Source organism: Phyllostomus discolor, chromosome 6 (assembly GCF_004126475.2).
Source record: "Phyllostomus discolor isolate MPI-MPIP mPhyDis1 chromosome 6, mPhyDis1.pri.v3, whole genome shotgun sequence".
Taxonomy (NCBI): domain Eukaryota; kingdom Metazoa; phylum Chordata; class Mammalia; order Chiroptera; family Phyllostomidae; genus Phyllostomus; species Phyllostomus discolor.
Genome location: NC_040908.2, coordinates 123,573,163 through 123,591,740, shown reverse-complemented (window position 1 = coordinate 123,591,740; position 18,578 = coordinate 123,573,163). Strand labels below are relative to the sequence as shown.

At 34.8% G+C, this 18,578-nt stretch overlaps 1 protein-coding gene across 1 annotated transcript; it reads right to left on the bottom strand.

The window, feature by feature from the left end:
- Window positions 1–2,706: 2,706 nt before the first annotated feature.
- LOC114498892 (olfactory receptor 52A1-like) lies at window positions 2,707–13,068 on the bottom strand. The gene is made up of 2 exons (XM_028514899.2): window positions 12,935–13,068; window positions 2,707–4,417 (listed from the first exon to the last, which is right to left on the bottom strand). The coding sequence occupies exon 2, from the start codon at window positions 4,376–4,378 to the stop codon at window positions 3,428–3,430; it is 951 nt and encodes a 316-aa protein (XP_028370700.1). The 5' UTR covers window positions 4,379–4,417; window positions 12,935–13,068; the 3' UTR covers window positions 2,707–3,427.
- Window positions 13,069–18,578: the final 5,510 nt, after the last annotated feature.

The following is an 18,578-nucleotide window of genomic DNA, read 5'->3' as shown; positions in this document are numbered from 1 at the left end:
CAATATGGCTTCTACATTGACAAGCCTGGTGCTTCAATACTCCTCCCCAGCCTCTGTCCCTTAGAATTAGCCTGAATTTCTCACCTGATGTTTTAGAACTTCAAATGATAAAAAGCAGAAGCTACTAGGTTAAATAGGGTTTATATACAAGACTTACACAGCATCACTTCTGTAGTATTCTATTGTTCAAAGCAGTCATAGAATTTGACCAAAGTCAAGGGAATGAGAAATAGACTCCTGATGGTTGCATTGCAGAAAAACTCAAAGTTTAGAAGACATTGTTATGTATCTTTGGCAAAGATAGTTAGGCATAGTTTCTCTCATTTCCACCAAACATTCACACCTCCTCGAAACTTTCAAGTGTCATGCTATTTTGGCATTCATCCAAATTTTCATCATCTAAATTATATCTGAGCTTTCATTTGTGTGGTTCTTTGGATATAGTTCTTGAAATATGATTTCTCTTTCTCTGAATGCATATTAATGGAAGAGATAAGTCATTTGTTTTTTACATTGCCAACATACAATGTTAATACAGCAAAAGGATAACTGCAGAAACAATCTATTGCAGAGAGGGAGAAAAATGGAACATGCAGTTGCTGGAGAATAGCATACTGAAATTTAAGGCACAAATTGCCAGTTTCTTGATTTGGACTCCTATTTTGCTCCATAAGGATAATTCTTTTTCCCTCTGTGGTTCTTGGTTTTATCCTCTAGGATCTAGGCTTTATACTTTGAGTTATCACTTTTTTAAAAACGACTCACATTTTCACTTCATCTTTCTAAGTCAATAGGTTGGGGATTGCAATGATCCTTTTCATTTTTAGATGTCACTATCCTTTTCAGTCTAACCTGGCAGTTCTTCTGAATAACAAAGTGTCTTAAAAACACATCATTTTTTCCCAGAGGCCAGCTCAGCCTTTAAGTATATAATGTCTAAAGAAAAAGTGAATGAGAAAGAGTTTTGTGTTCGAACTCAGAATGACCAGAAGCCTTTATGGTTTCTCTGAGGCCTACTTGAAAGTTAAAAACTTCTTTAACTCATCTTTTTCTATACATATTTTATTAGATGTGGTACTTTCAACATTCTCTGGAAATTTCACTTATCAAACCCATAGGTTCATTGGGGATATATATATTTTTTTCCTATGTGAAAAAGGGTGACAGTTTTGTTGATTGTTCCATTATTACCAAGCACATATACCTTTATTCTCTGGTACACAATAACAATTTTGTCACTCTATTTAAAGCCTTCATAGGCATTAGCACCCTTTAAGCTTCTGTATATCCTCTCAAAGCCAATGCTGCATGTTTTAGGCTTTTGTTACTGCAGAATTTAACACTTGACATCATTTTCCCTTATGTGTTTATTTTTTGTGTAATACAATGCCCCAACACTTAGTGGCTTTGAACAATAGTTTATGACTTTTTTTCCTCAAGTTTCCGTTGATTGCTTGGACTCAGCTGTGCAGTTCTCACTTGGAGTCCCTCAAACAGTTGCAGATAGTGTTTGGAATAGGAATCCAGGTCCAGGGACAAGGCCTCTTTTTCACTCAGATGTCAGGCACCTCAGTTCACCTCCACACTGATTCCTTTCCATCACAATATAACCCAGGGGGTTTTTACATGGTGTCATAAAAATAAGAAGAGGTACAATATCAGTTAAGGACTCTCCAAGAACTGGCACATATGGACTTCTGCTGCATTCATAGCAGTTGCCAGGTCTCACATTTATTGAAAGGTATAGAAGCGTTCACTTTTAATTTGTTGTATTTTTATTGATTTGAAAGAGAGAGATATCAATTTGTTATTCTGCTTATTTAAGCATTCATTGGTTGATTCTTATATGCGCCCTGACCAGGGATCAAACCCACAACCTTGGCATTTTGGCATATAGGGATTATGCTTTAACCAGATGAGCTACCCAGCCAGGGATAAAACAGTTCATTCTTCATGAGGGTGTGACAAGATCACATATGAATGATATACTTATAGCCATGCTTAAAAAATATAGTTTGCAAAACATAATACAATTTTTTAGTTTTTACTTTCTCTCTAGGTTCTAAATTATGTTACCAAACATCTCAATCATTATTCACCAATGGATTGCCTTTCACAATCCACATCAATTCTCATGTATGGATATGGTCTTTTCTCAGTTTTGTGAATTAGATTTTTTCCTCCGGAGATTCCAACATAGCAAAAGCACCTGGCTTATGTATCAGAGATTTATAGAGATCCATGGACCCAGGACACATCTCTTTCTTTCCAAGACAACATCCCTTTTTTCAGCATGACACCAGTTTCCTCCTGTAACTCAGGCATTTAGCTTATCTTCTGGCCCCTGCTTCACAGTGAAGACTCCCAATCCCCTGCAGGTACTATTACAGAAAAAAAAAATGCTAGATTGGGCAAAGTTTGGAGTGATAAGCCACATAGAGGAAAGAAGTACTTATTTTTCCTAAGTAAACACTCCAACAACCATCTATTTATCAATTTACATTTCCACCTACTAAAAATAATTATAGCTACAATTGGTACCTGCCAATAATAATAATATCCTTCAAAATGTGACATCTTCTACTCTCTACGCTGTGAATGAAGAGTGTCTTTATTTAGACACTATATGCAAATATATTGCAAATATATTTATTGCTGACAATGGTTTCTGATATATCTGACCCAACCCAGCCAGTGGGACTTACAACTGCTATAATATTCTTGAAACCCCACCTGCCATATGAAGAATGCCACCTTATACAGGATCATTCACTCACTATTTCAAGATCTTCATTGATAGAGAGATTTTTATTCACACAAACACATTTTTACTTCAGGAGCAGTGCGTTTCCCTATACTTCTTAGCAATAGTGAATTTCACCATTTTATAATCAACTCTTGAAATATATAAAATTTGGTGGCCACAAAAATGTAGTTTGTCCAGCACATTCTTCTCATAATTGAGGAGCCAGTCACCAAAGCCTTCACATTCTGTTTTCATAATGGTAAAAATTATAAGATTTTTTAAGTAAACTTGGTCACTTTCAATTCAAGAAAAAAGTACAAATATGTTTAGTTTGTAGATGATTCACAAAGTTTTCCACCACATGAAGAAAGAAGGGTACTTTTTTTTAGCACCAATTATGGTAGATACAAAACTATATTATTTATTATCATACCAAGATTATAAGAAAAGATAAAAGAAGAAAGGGAGAGATGGAAGATAATAGGAATTTATGATATACATAAATATTTTCACTAAAATTTATCTCATATTCTGAGTGTTCTTGTTTCAGGAATATGGATTATTTAGGGAAGATCATTATAATATAAAAACTTCACCAGGATAGACATGGTACAAGATGGAGTTTCCATCTTAAACAGATAAATACATACATTTCCTATGTCATACTACAGTATTTTCGGATCACTTCTGTGTGTCAGGCTTTAGGATACAAATCTGTTTGACTCTCCTGCGGATCTCTTTGGTCTTCACACCATAGACAATGGGGTTAAGTGCAGGAGGCACAAGAAGATAGATGGTAGATGATAGGATATGGGCATGGGGTGACACATGTCCAAAGCGGTGGCTGAAGAAGGAAAAAAAGGCAAGGATATAAAACTCCAGGAAGACAACAATATGGGCAGCACAGGTGCTGAATGCTTTATGTCGTGCCTCCTTCTGGGAAAGATGAAAAACAGCCTGAAAAATTAGAATGTAGGAGATCAAGACAAAGATCATGTCAAAACCTAGAATTGCAAAAGCTACAAAGAGCCCATATGACTTGTTGATATGGACATCTTCTGCAGCCAGCTTGACCACAGCCATATGCTCACAGTAGGAATGACCAATAGCCACAGACTGGAAAAGTTGTAGTCGTTTAAGTAGAATGGGCAAAATCCCAACAAGCACTGTTGTCCGGATTGCCAGCATCAGAATTGTCAGAACTAAAAAGAAAGGTGTGAGGATGGATGTGTACCTCAAAGGATCACAGATGGCAACATAGCGATCAAAGGCCATGGCCAACAGAATGCCAGATTCCATACCCTGCAAGGCATGAATGAAGAAGAGCTGGGTGAGGCAGGCATCAAAAGCCATGGAACAAGAGCCAAACCAGAAGATGGCCAACATCTTTGGAGCAATGGCTGCACAGAGACCTAGGTCAGTGGCTGCCAGCACTGCCAGGAAGATGTACATAGGTTGGTGAAGACTGCGTTCTGTAGGGATGATGATTAACAAGAAAATGTTTCCCAGCAGAGCCACCAGGCATACACCAAGAAAGGGAAATCCAATCCAAAACTGCACATGCTGTAGTCCAGGGATCCCAATCAGAATCACTGTCTTTGGGTTCAGATATGACATGTTGGTAAATTCCATCAAGTTGGTAAATCCTTTCCTCACCACTGATTCTATTACCTATTCAGAGAAAAAAAAATATGGACAGGAAGAAAGAAAGGCATGAAAAACATGATGAAAATGTGGCCACATGACCTTGAATTTGGGGAAATCAATTTAAGTCAGTATCAAAAGAGAGTTCATGAATATATTTTCCAAAGTCAATGTGGGTATTTGTGAATAAGAAAGATAAATCCAGTGTTTGTTACCTAGAAATTGTAGAAATTGAAATTATAACAGCATTGATCTTGCTATTTTTTGAAGTGTTCTCAGACAGTGTCACGAGATTTTTTGTTTTTGTTTATATCCATTTTCAAACTCCAGACACATTTCAGATTAGGCAAAATTTATCTGTGACATTTGAAATTATAGATTGAATCCTTAATCTCATAGCCTTGTTCATTTTGTTCAAAGGTCAGAATATCCAGATAGTGGCTGATTTTCCCATTCTTTCCATTTTCTCCAGTATAGGAAGAAAAATACCTCCCCACAAATCTAACAAATTGACTCTCAGGGGAGTGAGTAGTTTTGTTTTTTCAGAAAATAATGGTTAAGTTGCCTCTGTGCAGGCTCATTATCCTGGTTATTGGAAGTGAGGTGGAAGAGTTGTCTTTTTTTATCAGCAGTGGAGAAGCATATTTTGCTTACTAAGATAATTCTGGACTATTAGAATAATATGTGGATGTGTAAGAGAATGGGGTAGGTGATGTAAATCCTCGCAGATCTTAAAGGAGACAGAAAGTTAAGAAGATAGATGGAAAGTTACCTTAGTTAGAAGGCAGAATCAGTTAGGATAGAATTGTAACATACACAAACTGGCCTTTTGGCTAAACCTTGTAACTTAAATATTTTTATGATATTAATGTGTTTCAGATACAAAAAAGCAGATTGACTGTGGGCCTGTCTACCATTTATAATGGAATTCAACCTAACCTAAGTTAGGCTTTCTTTTGTTTTACTCTTACAAGTTGGAAGTAAAAGTAAATTCTGATATCTCTTATTATATCATTTCACTTCATTTCTGCTCTGAACTCCTGATATTCTAATAATTGCCCAATTCTTTTTCTTTAGAAGTCAACTTTTTAAAGCTTAAGATAACTTTATATACTCTCTTTTTTATTTTTCATTAATCAATTTACACACTTAACATCATTTGAAGGTTTTCTTTTATCTTACCTATGATTTTTTCATAGCCAAATACATTGAATAAGGAATACCACTATAAGTGGGACTTTATATATTTCTATTTAAAAGAAAACTAGAGAGATTACTGCTGTAAAGTTATAGAAAAAATACAGGTTCACAGTCAGTAGGAATATAAAAGAGGACATAACTTGAAAGTCCCCAATGTAATAAAATACTTTAATAGTTGATGAAAAGAAGGAGGTCTCATTATATGAGACTCAGTAGTTACATTAATCAGTAGACTATGTCTAAGGCAATAAAGAGATATAGACTGAAATGATTAAAAATTATGTGATAATAAATTCTCTTTGTTGTCCATATAAAATGAGGTTAAGAAGGAGATTCCCTAGAAGTGATTGGGACAATTATGGATACATCTTGTTAATGTGACATAAGCAGATAAAGAAATAGCTTTGATGTGTAAAAGACAATATATCCTAGATAATTATTTATAAATTGTCTGACCATGTAAAGATAAAAGTAAAATTTAGCTCCAAGTGCACAATTATAGGTGATAATGAGTTTATCAAATTCCTTTTCTTCTATGTAATATTGTTTGTGTATTATATATAATACAGCGTTTGGCAGAAGTAATACCTGCTTAAGTGTGGTTGACGGGGTACTAATATGGGTGTAATAATTTATAGCTTTAATTTGAATATTTCACCTAAAATGACATATGGTGTGCTTGAGAGTATGATATTATGTTACATAATTACATGCTTATGACTTTGTAATAAAAGATTTTGTAATAAAAAAGGGGTATTAGTGCCAGACCCTAAATATGAATGAATGTATATTACATAATATATGTTGACATATATTTATATACATAATATAAAATATAGTAACATTATTTTATAGAAATATATATTATCTCCTCAAGGCACATCATAATTAAAATGGCAAAATTTCAAGACAAAGAGAGAATCTTAAAGGCAGCAAGGGAGAAATAGGAAGTAACATACAAGGGAGCCCCAATAAGGCTAACAGTTGACTTCTCAATGGAAAAACTTCAAGCCAGAAGAGAATGGCAAGAAATACTCCAAGTAATGAGAACCAGAGATTTGCACCCAAGGCTACTTTATCCAGAAAGGCTCTCAATCAAGATAGAAGGCCAAATAAGGAGCTTCCCAGACAAAAGAAGTCTAAAAGAATACACCTCCACCAAACCAGCTCTGCAAGAGATTCTAAAGGGACTGCTTTAAGGAAGGGAAGGAAAAGAGAGAGAGAGAGAGAGGAACACACATACATAAAAGACAATGAATAAGTACCTATCAATAATAACCTTAAACATAAATGGATTAAATGCTCCAATCAAACGACATAGAATAGCTGAATGGATAAGAAAAAATGATCCACATATATGCTGCCAACAGGAGACCCATCTCAGGACAAAAGACCTGCACAGGCTGAAAGTGAAGGGCTGGAAACAAATCTTCCAAGCAAATGGACAGGAAAAAATAGCCGGGGTAGCAATACTCATATTAGACAAAATAGACTTCCAAAAAAGGTCCATAAAGAGAGACCCAGAAGGTCACTTCATAATACTCAAGGGAAGAATCCACCAAGAAGACATAAATATTGTAATTATATATTCACCTAACATAGGAGCACCCAAATGCATAAAGAAAATCTTAGAGGACTTCAAGAAAGATATGGACAGCAACACAATTATAGTGGGGGATTTTAACACCCCACTGTCAAAAATGGACATATCTTCCAAACAAAATATCAACAAAGATAATGTGGCATTGAACAATACCCTTGATGAAATGGACTTTACTGATATATACAGAGCCCCCCACCCAAAAGAAGCTAAATATACATTCTTTTCAAATGCACATGGAACATTTTCAAAGATGGACCACATGATAGGACACAAAACAAGTCTCAACAAATTCAAGAAAATTGAAATCATACCAAGCATTTTCTCAGACCACAAGGGACTGAAGCTAGAAACCAACCCCAAGGGAAAAAAACCAAAACACTCAAAATCATGGAGATTAAATAGCATGCTATTAAACAATGAATGGGTCAAGAATGATATTAGGGAAGAAATAAAAACGTTTCTGGAACAAATGAAAATGAACTCACAACAACCCAAAATTTATGGGACACAGCCAAGGCAGTCCTGAGAGGGAAGTTCATACCGATACAGGCCCACCTAAAAAGGTGAGAAACATTCCAAACAAACAACCTAACCCTACGTCTACAGGAACTCAAGGAACAGCAACAAAGACAGCCCAGAGCAAGCAGAAGGAAGGAAATAACCAAGATCAGAGCAGAATTAAACGACATAGAGACTAAAAGCACAATTCCAAGGATCAATGAATCCAAGAGCTGGTTCTTTGAAAAGATAAACAAAATCGACAAGCCTTTAAGCAGACTCATCAAGAAGAAAAGAGAAAAGACCCAAATAAACACAATCAGAAAAGAAAGAGGAGAGATTACAACAGATACCACAGAAATACAAAGGATTGTAACAAATTACTACCAAGAACTGTATGCCAAGAAATTTGAAAACCCAGGTGAAATGGACAAATTTCTAGAAAAATAAAATTTTCCAAAACTCAATGAAAAAGTAGCAGAAAGCCTGAGCAGACCAATAACAACAAAAGAAATTGAAGCAGTAATCAAAAAACTCCCAACACACAAAAGCCCTGGGCCAGATGGTTTCACAGGAGAATTCTACAAAGCATTTAAGGAAGAGCTAAACCTTATCCTTCACATACTATTCCAAAAAGTCCAAAAAGATGGGAGACTCCCAAACTCTTTTTATGAGGCCAACATCATCCTAATTCCAAAACCAGATAAAGACACAACAAAGAAAGAAAACTTCAGGCCAATATCACTGATGAACATTGACTCTAAAATCCTCAACAAAATACTGGCAAACCACATCCAACAATACATTAAAAAGATCATACACCATGACCAAGTGGGATTCATTCCAGGGATGCAAGGAAGGTACAATATTCGCAAATCAGTAAATTAATACATCACATAAACAAAAGCAAAGATAAAAACCACATGATCATATCAATAGATGCAGAAAAGGCATTTGATAAGGTACAACACCCATTCATGATAAAAACACTCAGCAAAGTGGGAATAGAGAAAGCATTCCTCAACATAATAAAGACCATATATGAGACACCTACAGCCAACATCATACTCAATGGGCAAAAATTAAAATCCTTTCCACTAAGATCAGGAACAAGACAAGGCTGTCCACTTTCACCACTTCTATTCAATATAGTACTGGAAGTTTTGGCCACAGTAAAACTGTGGCCAAAACTGGCCATCAGACAAGAAATAAAAGGCATCCAAATCGGAAAGGAGGAAACAAAACTGTCACTGTTTGCAGATGACATGATAGTGTATATAGAAAATCCTATAGACTCCACCAGAAAATTGCTTGACCTAATAAATGAATTTGGAAAAACAGCAGGATACAAAGTCAATATCCAGAAATCAAAGGCATTTCTGTACATTAACAATGAAACAGCAGAAGCAGAGATCAAGGAAAAAATCCGATTTGAAATAGCAAAAAGAAAAATAAAATATCTAGGAATAAACCTAACCAAAGAGGTAAAAGACCTGTATTCAGAAAACTACATAACACTCAGGAAAGAAATCAAAGAAGACACAAACAAATGGAAACATATACCGTGTTCATGGATTGGAAGAATTAATATCATCAAAATGTCCATACTACCAAAAACAATTTACACATTCAATGCAATTCCTATTAAAGTACCAATGGCATATTTCACAGACATAGAACAAACACTTCAAAAATTTATATGGAATCATAAATGACCCCAAATAGCTGCTGCAATTTTGAGAAAGAAGAGTAAAGTAGGAGGGATCACAATACCCAACACTAAACTATACTACAAGGCCACTGTAATGAAAACAGCCTGGTACTGGCATAAAAACAGGCACATAGACCAATGGAACAGAACAGAGAGCCCAGAAATAAACCCAAGTCTCTATGGTCAATTAATATTTGACAAAGGAGGCAGCAACATAAAATGAAGTAAAAATAGCCTCTTCAACAAATGGTGTTGGGAGAACTGGACAGCCATGTACAAAAAAATGAAACTTGAGCACCAACTTACACCATATACAAAAATAAATTCAAGGTGGATAAAAGGCTTAAATATAAAATGTGACACCATTAAAGTTCTAGAGAAGAACATAGGTAGGGAAATCTCAGATATTTTATGCAGAAACTTTTTTACTGACTTGTCTCCTGGAGCAAGGGACATAAAGGAAAGAATAAACAAATCAGACCTGATCAAAATTAAAAGCTTCTGCACAGCTAAAGAAAACAGTATCAAAATAAAAAGAGAACCAACTGTATGGGAAAACATATTTGCCAATGATACCTCAGACAAGGGTTTAATCTCCAAAATATATAAAGAACTTACACGACTCCACTCTAAGAAGACAAGGAATCCAATTAAAAAATGGGCAAAGACTTGAACAGGCACTTCTCCAAGGAGGACATACAGAAAATCCAAAGACACATGAAACTATGTTCAATATCGCTAGCTATCAGAGAGATGCAAATTAAAACCACAATGAGATACCACTTCACACCAGTCAGAATGGCAATCATAAACAAAGCAACAAACAGCAATTGTTGGAGAGGTTGTGGAGAAAAGGAGTCCCTAGTGCACTGTTGGTGGGACTGCAGACTGGTACAACCACTATGGAAAACAGTATGGAACTTCCTCAGAAAACTAAAAATGGATCTGCCTTTTGACCCGGCAATTCCACTGCTGGGACTATATCCTAAGAATACTAAAACACCAATCCAAAAGAACCTATGCATCCCAATGTTCATAACAGCACAATTTACAATAGCTAGATGCTAGAAGCAACCAAGATGCCCATCAGTAAATGAATGGATCAAAAAACTATGGTACATTTACACAATGGAATTCTATGCAGCAGAAAGAAAGAAGGAGCTCCTACCCTTTGCAACAGCATGGATGGCGCTGGAAAGCTTATGCTAAGCGAAACAAGCCAGGCAGTAAAAGACAAATACCATATGATCTCACCTTTAACAGGAGCCTAAATAACAAAACAAAGAAACAAGCAAAATATAACCAAAGACACTGAAATAGAGGACAGGCTGACAGTGACCAAAGGGGAGAGAAGAGGGAATTTTAGGGGACATTGGGTAGGGTTCATGGGAACAAACTTAAAGGATACATGGACAAAAACTAGGGGGAGGGTGGTAATGGGAGGGAAGTGGGGAGGATTGGGAGGGGGCTGGATTGGGAGTAAAAGGGAGAAAACTATTTAAACAATGATTAAAATAAAATTAAAAAAATAAATAAAGTATCAAGAAATAAAAATTAGTTGGGTTTTTTATTGTTAAAAAAGAAATATATATTATCTTATATATGTGTATGCATATCTATATATGTACACATATATTTATATATGTATATAATTATGTATTATAATTTTTAACATCTTAAAAAACCTTTCTTGCTGGGGAGAGACTGCCCTTCCCTGTCTGAGCTAGCCAATTATTAGAGATAGCAAAGGGCACAGCCAGGAGTATTGCTTTAATATACAAACTAAATAATTCTCATGCCTGTGTCTGTCCCATGCCCTCCAGGAAGCAATATTCCTCTGCCTTAATCATATTGCTGTTAGGTACCAAGCAAGACATCACACCTATACCCAAAGTCCACCAAAATTATTCAAACTATCCAGTTCTAAACTGTTCACACTCCCCATCTTGCTTTCCTGTGGAAATCCTAGTAAAGGCCTTGGCTTAAGCTCCCTACCTCCATCTCCTCCTTTGGTCTCACATGCCCCCACCCCAGCCCCATCATCTTATCACCTAGGTGTTTGTTTTATTTGACCTTATAAAGCCTGCTGTACTTCAGGTCTTTAGGACCTACTGGCATTTGTTTCCTGAGCTTTTCCTCTGTCTTCCCTTATGGCTTCAGGTGACTGATCATTTCATAAAACAAACAAACAAACAAACAAAAAACTCAGTATTTAAAATCATGGGATAGAAATTTTGAAATATAATATCACCTATGCATTTACCTCACATGGAATCTTGTCCAAGTTTTGTAGATTTACTTAAGTATAAATGGAAGTAATAATATCGTTTAACTCATTGAGTATTGGGAGGGCTAAATAAGTTTACAAATGAAAAACTCAGTACAAAGTATGGGAGAAAGTAAACACTCAGTGTTTGGTAGCAAATGTTTGAACTCATACAGAGAGAATTTCCATGAAAACAAAGGTATATTACTACCCACTCAAAGATGTCTAAAACAAAAATACAGAAATGAGGGAAGTTTCTGAAGAAGAGGTTAAAAATCTTGGAGATAATGGATTCTCTGAAGCAGAATAACCTTCCTCAATTTGACCCATGATATTGGACATTGATGCAGGTGGATGAAATGACTTTCCAATGATGTGAAGACCTTGATGGAGTCAATATTTCACTTATTTAAATTGATTTAGCCACTTCTACTGAGAAATAATCAGGTCCTCCCTTTAAAGTCTTATTAGGTATATGAAAAACATATGGATAAGAAAAGTTTTCTAAAAGTTTTTAGATTAAAAGTAGCTTCTAAGACAGCACGAGCACACATTTTATTCAATTTATCTTTCTATGATAATCAGATTAGAAAATGTTCATTCTTGGTCTCTAAATGGAAGATAAAGGAATAAGAAGATATCTTAAAAGGAAGTAGGGTAAAGTGTTAGAAACAAGAGATGAAAATATGAGGGTTTAATACCACAACAAAGAATAGACTGTATTTCAGGGGAAGCATAAGAGTTGTAATTACAGTGGTAACAAGACCAGAGATATCAAAGCTGCTTCTATCTTTGACTTCCTTTCTATATATTTCAAGCTCTCCTGCTCAAATTGCAAACACACGCACATACACTTTCCAAACCAAAAGACTGTCTCCTCTTATTTTTAATGAACAAAGCAATGTTAGAACTACTTTGTAGGTCAACATTGAGAGAAGAAGCTGAAAACCTTATTTTCATCTTGTCCTGCCACTAATTAACTGGGACGTGTCAGTTCTGAATTTTCTTAACCTGTAACTAAGAAGATAGTAGTAGATTATTTTTGCAGTCTCTTCCATCATTAAATGACATGAGTCTAATCTATCTGTCTTGTTATTGATAAATTTGAATAAGAGAAAAAAGTTGGCATGCCAAAAGAAAGTTTGTTACTGAGAGATACAGGATCAAGATTATTTGATTCACTACCCTTTTCACTTCTGTTAAAATTTGCTGCAATTAGAAACTCTGAGCAATACACAGATCCTAATTTATGGAAAAGAAACTTACCCAGAAAAACAGCTGGCTGGAATTTAAAATCAGTGGATGAAAGAGCCTTTTCTGCCAGGCTTTGAATTTGAAAACACATTAGTTACTGTCTTTCATCACCAGTCTTGAGCTGTTGTTTTCCTTGACCTTAGAATCTTACCTGATCCCAGTGCAATTTTCAGACCTTGCCCCAGAGAGGTCATTACACTGCTGAAACTCAGCCCTCTTTTGGAAGAGAAAGGTATCCCTTGCCTGAAGGCAGATAGCCAGAAAGCACTCTGTTACATCATGAGTTACTTTCAAGAAATAAGAACCAGGAAATTTCAAACCGTGGGTCGCTTTCAGAGCAAAGTGAATCTGAAATCATTTGGAGTATGGGGAAAGAAAATCTGAGAAATGAAAAATTTGTAAACTGAAATGAAGGAAGACAATAATTTAGTCTATATTCTGGCCTTTGGCCAGAATTATAACTTAAGGAAACAGGAAAGATATTTATCTTTATAAATATAATATTACTATTTTATATAAATATATATTAATACATAGAAACTTATGGCTACAAGAACTTTTACTGTGAATATTACTACAGTTATTACCACTAATCAAATTGTTTGAAACCATAATAGTACTTTTCAGTTTCAAAAAGCAGAAAGATAAATTTTGTATATCCTTAGTTTCAAGAAATACACTGCAGGCTCTCCTTGTTGCCTAGATCAATTTGAGAATATATCATTTTCTTTTTTGTTCCAATTTGACACTACTTTTCACCCCCTGCATTGGTAATGTTTATGAAAATTTTCAGTGACTGCTTATGAAACTCTAATATGAGAGTAAATACTCAAGATTTCCAAGGGATGAGCTCTACAGAACCTTGGGGAATATTTCAGATGTATTAAATCTGAGGCTGAATTCTTACTACAAAGTTTATGTAATACATTTCTTTGTCATAGGACATCATGAGCTGCTTGCAAAATTATGTTGGAAAGCTCACTCTTATTCTTTACTCCCAGAAGTAGAGCCTAGTGTGTCAAGTAATAATGTAATATATAATAATGTGTTCTTTATTACATTTAAGTTGATAACACCATGCTGTGTAATTGAAATAGCTGAGAGAATAAAACTTAAATATTCTCACAGTGGTAAATATGTGAAATGATGAAGGTGTTATTTAACTCAATGGGAGAAATTTTTTCACAATGTATTCATATATTAAATATTGTTCACTTTAAACAACTTGATTTGTCAATTATTTCTTCAAAAAAAAACTAGTGATATAAGTGTCTGCATGGAAAATATCAAGTGTTCTACAAAATCCCCCTGGAACTAATGATTGTCATCAGGATACCATGGTAACATATTAGTGTGAAAAATCAATTATGTTTTCTTACAATATCAATGAAAAATTGAAAATTGAAATTTTAAAGAATATCTTTAATAGATCAGAAAAGAAAAGTACTTAAGTATAAACCTACAAAATGTGCATTTTATAGTATAGATGAAGTTATATTTCAATTAAAATAAAATAATTATTCCCTTCTAGAGCTTTCCTGGCTGGTCTTGTCTGCAAGATCTTTTCTAGGTATGAGAAATACACTAATTTGAATTGAAAATCCAGACTGTGATGTCCAAGTACTAAAACAGCCTTACTCCATCTTATAATATTTCTGAATTTTTCATATAGTGAAGCACTCTATAGGGAGACACTCAAATTCAAATTGATTAGAAAAATTTATAACAACCTTGGCAAATCCAACATGTACTTCTTTACAATACAGTCTATTGACATTCTTTAAATGCAGGATTAATTAACTCATTTATCAACTACATACTGACCATCTATTATATAACAACCATCATATTAGGTACTTGCAACGGGTGTGACATGGTGCCTCATTGCATTTTTTAATTTCTTTTTACCTAATAATTGGAGATGTTGAACATAAAAAGATATGCTATTTGCATATCTTCCTTAGAGAAGGGTGATATAGACACCTGATCAATATCAACTCTTCCAACCCAAATACATGAAATGACTTCCCATTTACTGGTATCCTTTTTATTTTAGCAAAGTTTTATAAGTTTTAGTGTGTAAATCTTTCACTTCCTTATTTAAGTTTATTTCTAAATATTTCAATTTTTTTGAAACTATATACAAATTGTCATCATCATCTACTCCATCACACTACTTGGACAATTTTTTTTCTATAAATTGAATTGTTTTATTAATTTCTTTTTGGGGACTTTAATTGTTAGTGTATAAAAATACAAAATTTTTGTGCATTGATTTTGTATCCCGCATCTATATTGAATTTTATTATCCCTAACTATTTTGGGGGGAATCTTCAGGATTTTCTACATATAAGATCATGTCATCTGAGAACAGAGACACTTTTACTTCTTCCTTTCCAATTTGGAAACCTTTTACCTCTTTTCCATGTCTAACTGATCAAGTTAGGAGTTCCAGTAATATGTTAAATAGAAGTTGTGAAAATGAACATCGTTGTGTTAGTTAGTCATGAGCCACGAGGAAAAACTGATTTTATTTCACCTGTGTACATGAGGTTTTCTGTGAGTTTTCCCCAGCTACAGGTTTTTTATACTGAGGTAGTTTTCTTCTATTTCTAGTTTTTTCAGTGCTTTTATCATGAAAATATTTTGAATTATAAAAATTTTTTTGAATGATGATGTGCATTTTTATTTTATCCTTTTAGTCTGTTATTGTGGTGTGTTGCTTTAATTTTCTTTCTCTTTTAACAAATATTTTTATTGTTGTTCAAGTACAGTTGTCTCGATTTTCCTCCCACCATTCTCCCCTGCCCCATCATGTGTCCTTTATACATGTTCCTCAATGGCCCTTCCCTTATTTTCTCCCATTATCCCTTTGCCCCCTCCCCTCTGGTTACTGTCGGACTGTTCTTTATTTCAAAATCTCGGGTACTATTTTGTACATTTGTTTGTTTTGTTAATTAGGTTCCACTTATAGGTGAGATCATATGGTGTTTGTCTTTCACTGACTGGCTTATTTCACTTAGCATAATGTTCTTCAGTTCCATCCATGCTGTCCTCAAGGGTAGGAGCTTCTTCTTTCTACTGCTTAGAATTCCACAGTGTAAGTGTACCACTGGTTTTTGATCCGTTCATTTACTGATGGGCATTTAGATTGCTCCCAGCACTTGACCATTGTAAATTGTGCTGCTTTGAACATTGGGGTGCATAGGTTCTTTTGAATTTGGTGTTTCAGGATTCTTAGGCTATAATCTCAGCAGTGGAATTGGTGGGTTAAAAGGCAGTTCCATTTTTAGTTTTTTGAGGAAATTCCATACTGTTTTACACAGTGACTGCAATAATCTGCATTCCCACCAACAGTGTACTAGGGTTCCCTTTTCTCCACCACCTTGCCAACACTTATTGATTTGTTAATGATGGTCATTCTGAGTGGTGTGAAGTGGTATTTCATTGTGGTTTTAACTTGTATTTCTCTAATGGCTGGTGATGCTGAGCATCCTTTCATATGTTTCTGGGCCCTCTGTATGTCCTCCTTGGAGAAGTGTCTGTTCAGATCTTTTGCCCATTTTTTAATAGGATTGTTTGTCTTCCTGGAATGGAGTCATGTGAGTTCTTTACATCTTTTGGAGATCAAACTCTTGTCTGTATCATTGGCAAATATATTTTCCCACACAGTTGTTTCCCTTTTCATTTTGCCGATATTTTTTTCCTTAGCTGTGTAGAAGCTTTTTAATCTGATGTAGTCCTGTTTATTTATTCTTTTCTTTATATCCCTTGCTCTAGGGGACATATCAGTGAAAATATTGCCATGGGATATATGAAATTGTACTGTCTATATTTCCTGCAAGGACTTCTATGGTATCACAACTTATATTTAAGTCTTTTACCCATCTTGAGTTTATTTTTGTGTATGGTATAAGTTGGTGGTCAAGTTTCATTTTTTGCATGTAGCTGTCCAGGTCTCCTAACACCATTTGTTGTAGAGGCTGTTTTTACTCCATTTTATGCTCCTGCCCTTTTTGTCAAATATTAATTGACCATAGAGACTTGGGTTTATTACTGAGCTCTCTATTCTATTTCATTGATATATGTGCCTGTTTTTATACCAGTACCAGACTGTTTTATTACATTTTTAACTGGGTTATTTGTATTTTTGGTGTCAAGTTTTGTAAGTTCTTTATAAATTTTGGATATTAACACTTTATCAGATGTATCAGCAAATATGCTCTGCCATTCGTTGATGATTTCCTTTTGCTGTGCAAAATCTTTTTAGCTTCATTATTTTGTTTTTTGTTTTGTTTTGTTTTGTTTTCCTTGCCTAAAGAGATATACCCAAGAAAATACTGTCTAAGATTTTCTTGCCTATGTTTTCTTCTATAATTTTTGTGCTTTTGGGTCTAACATTTAAGTCTTTGATTCATTTTGAATTTATTCTTGTGTATGGTGTAAGAAGGCTGTCTAGTCTCATTTTTTCTACATGTATCTGTTAATTTTCCCAACACCATTAATTGAATGAACTATCTTTAGTCCATTGTATGCGTGTGCTTTCTCTGTCAATTATTAATTGACTACAAAAGTGTGGGTTTATTTATGGGATCTCTGATCTATTCCATTGATCTATGTATCTGTTTTTATGCCAGTAGTGTGATGTTTTGATTACTATAGCTTTTTAGTATAGTTTGATATTAAGTAGCATGAGTCCTCCAGCTTTGTTCTTCTTTATCAGGATTGCTTTTTCTATGGGAGGTCTTTTATAGTTTCATGTAAATTTTTGAAGCATTTGCTTTAGTTTTATGAAATATATTATTGGAATTTTGATAAAAATTTTGTTGAATCTAGAGATTCCTTTGGGTAATATGGACATGTTAATGATGTTAATACTTTCTATCCATGAACACAGTAAGTGCTTCCAATTATTTGTATCTTCTTTAATTTTTCTCTTCAGTGTCTTATAATTTTCCAAGTACAGGTCTTTTGAATCCTTAATTAGGCTTACTTCTAGGCATTTTACACTTCTTTGTAGTAATTGTGAATGGGATTGTTTTCTTAATTTCCCTTTCTGTTAGTTTGTTATTGACATATAAAAATGCAACTGATTTCTGGATGTTAATGTTGTATCCTGCTACTTTATATCCTGCTGACTTCATTTATCAGCTCTAATAGTTTCTTGATGGAATCTTTGGGGTTCTCTATGTATAGTATCATGTCATCTGCAAATAAAGTCAGTATTATCCTTCCTTTCCAATTTAGATGCCTTTTATTTCTTCTTCTTGTCTGATTGCTGTGGCTAGGATTTCCAGTTCTGTGTTGAATAAGAGAGGACCTAGCAATTCCACTTCTCAAAATATGTAGGAAGGAACACAAAACACTAATTTGACAGACTATAAGCACCCCTATGTTCATTGCAGTGTTATTTACAAATGCCAAGATATGGAAGCAGCTCAAGTGTCCGTCAGAAGAAGAGTGGATAAAACAACTATGGGCCATTTACACCAGCAGTCCCCAACCTTTTTGGCACTAGGGACCAGATCTGTGGAAGACAATTTTTCCATGGATGGGGAGAGAATGATCTCTGTGCAGTCAAACCTCTGTGCTAATGATCACCTGTATTTGTAGCCACTCCCCAGTGTTACATAGGCTCTGCTTCACATCAGATCAT

Coding starts and splice junctions, on each gene's coding strand:
- LOC114498892 (XM_028514899.2), bottom strand. CDS start 4,378: ATGGAATTTACCAACATGTCATATCTGAACCCAAAGACAGTGATTCTG.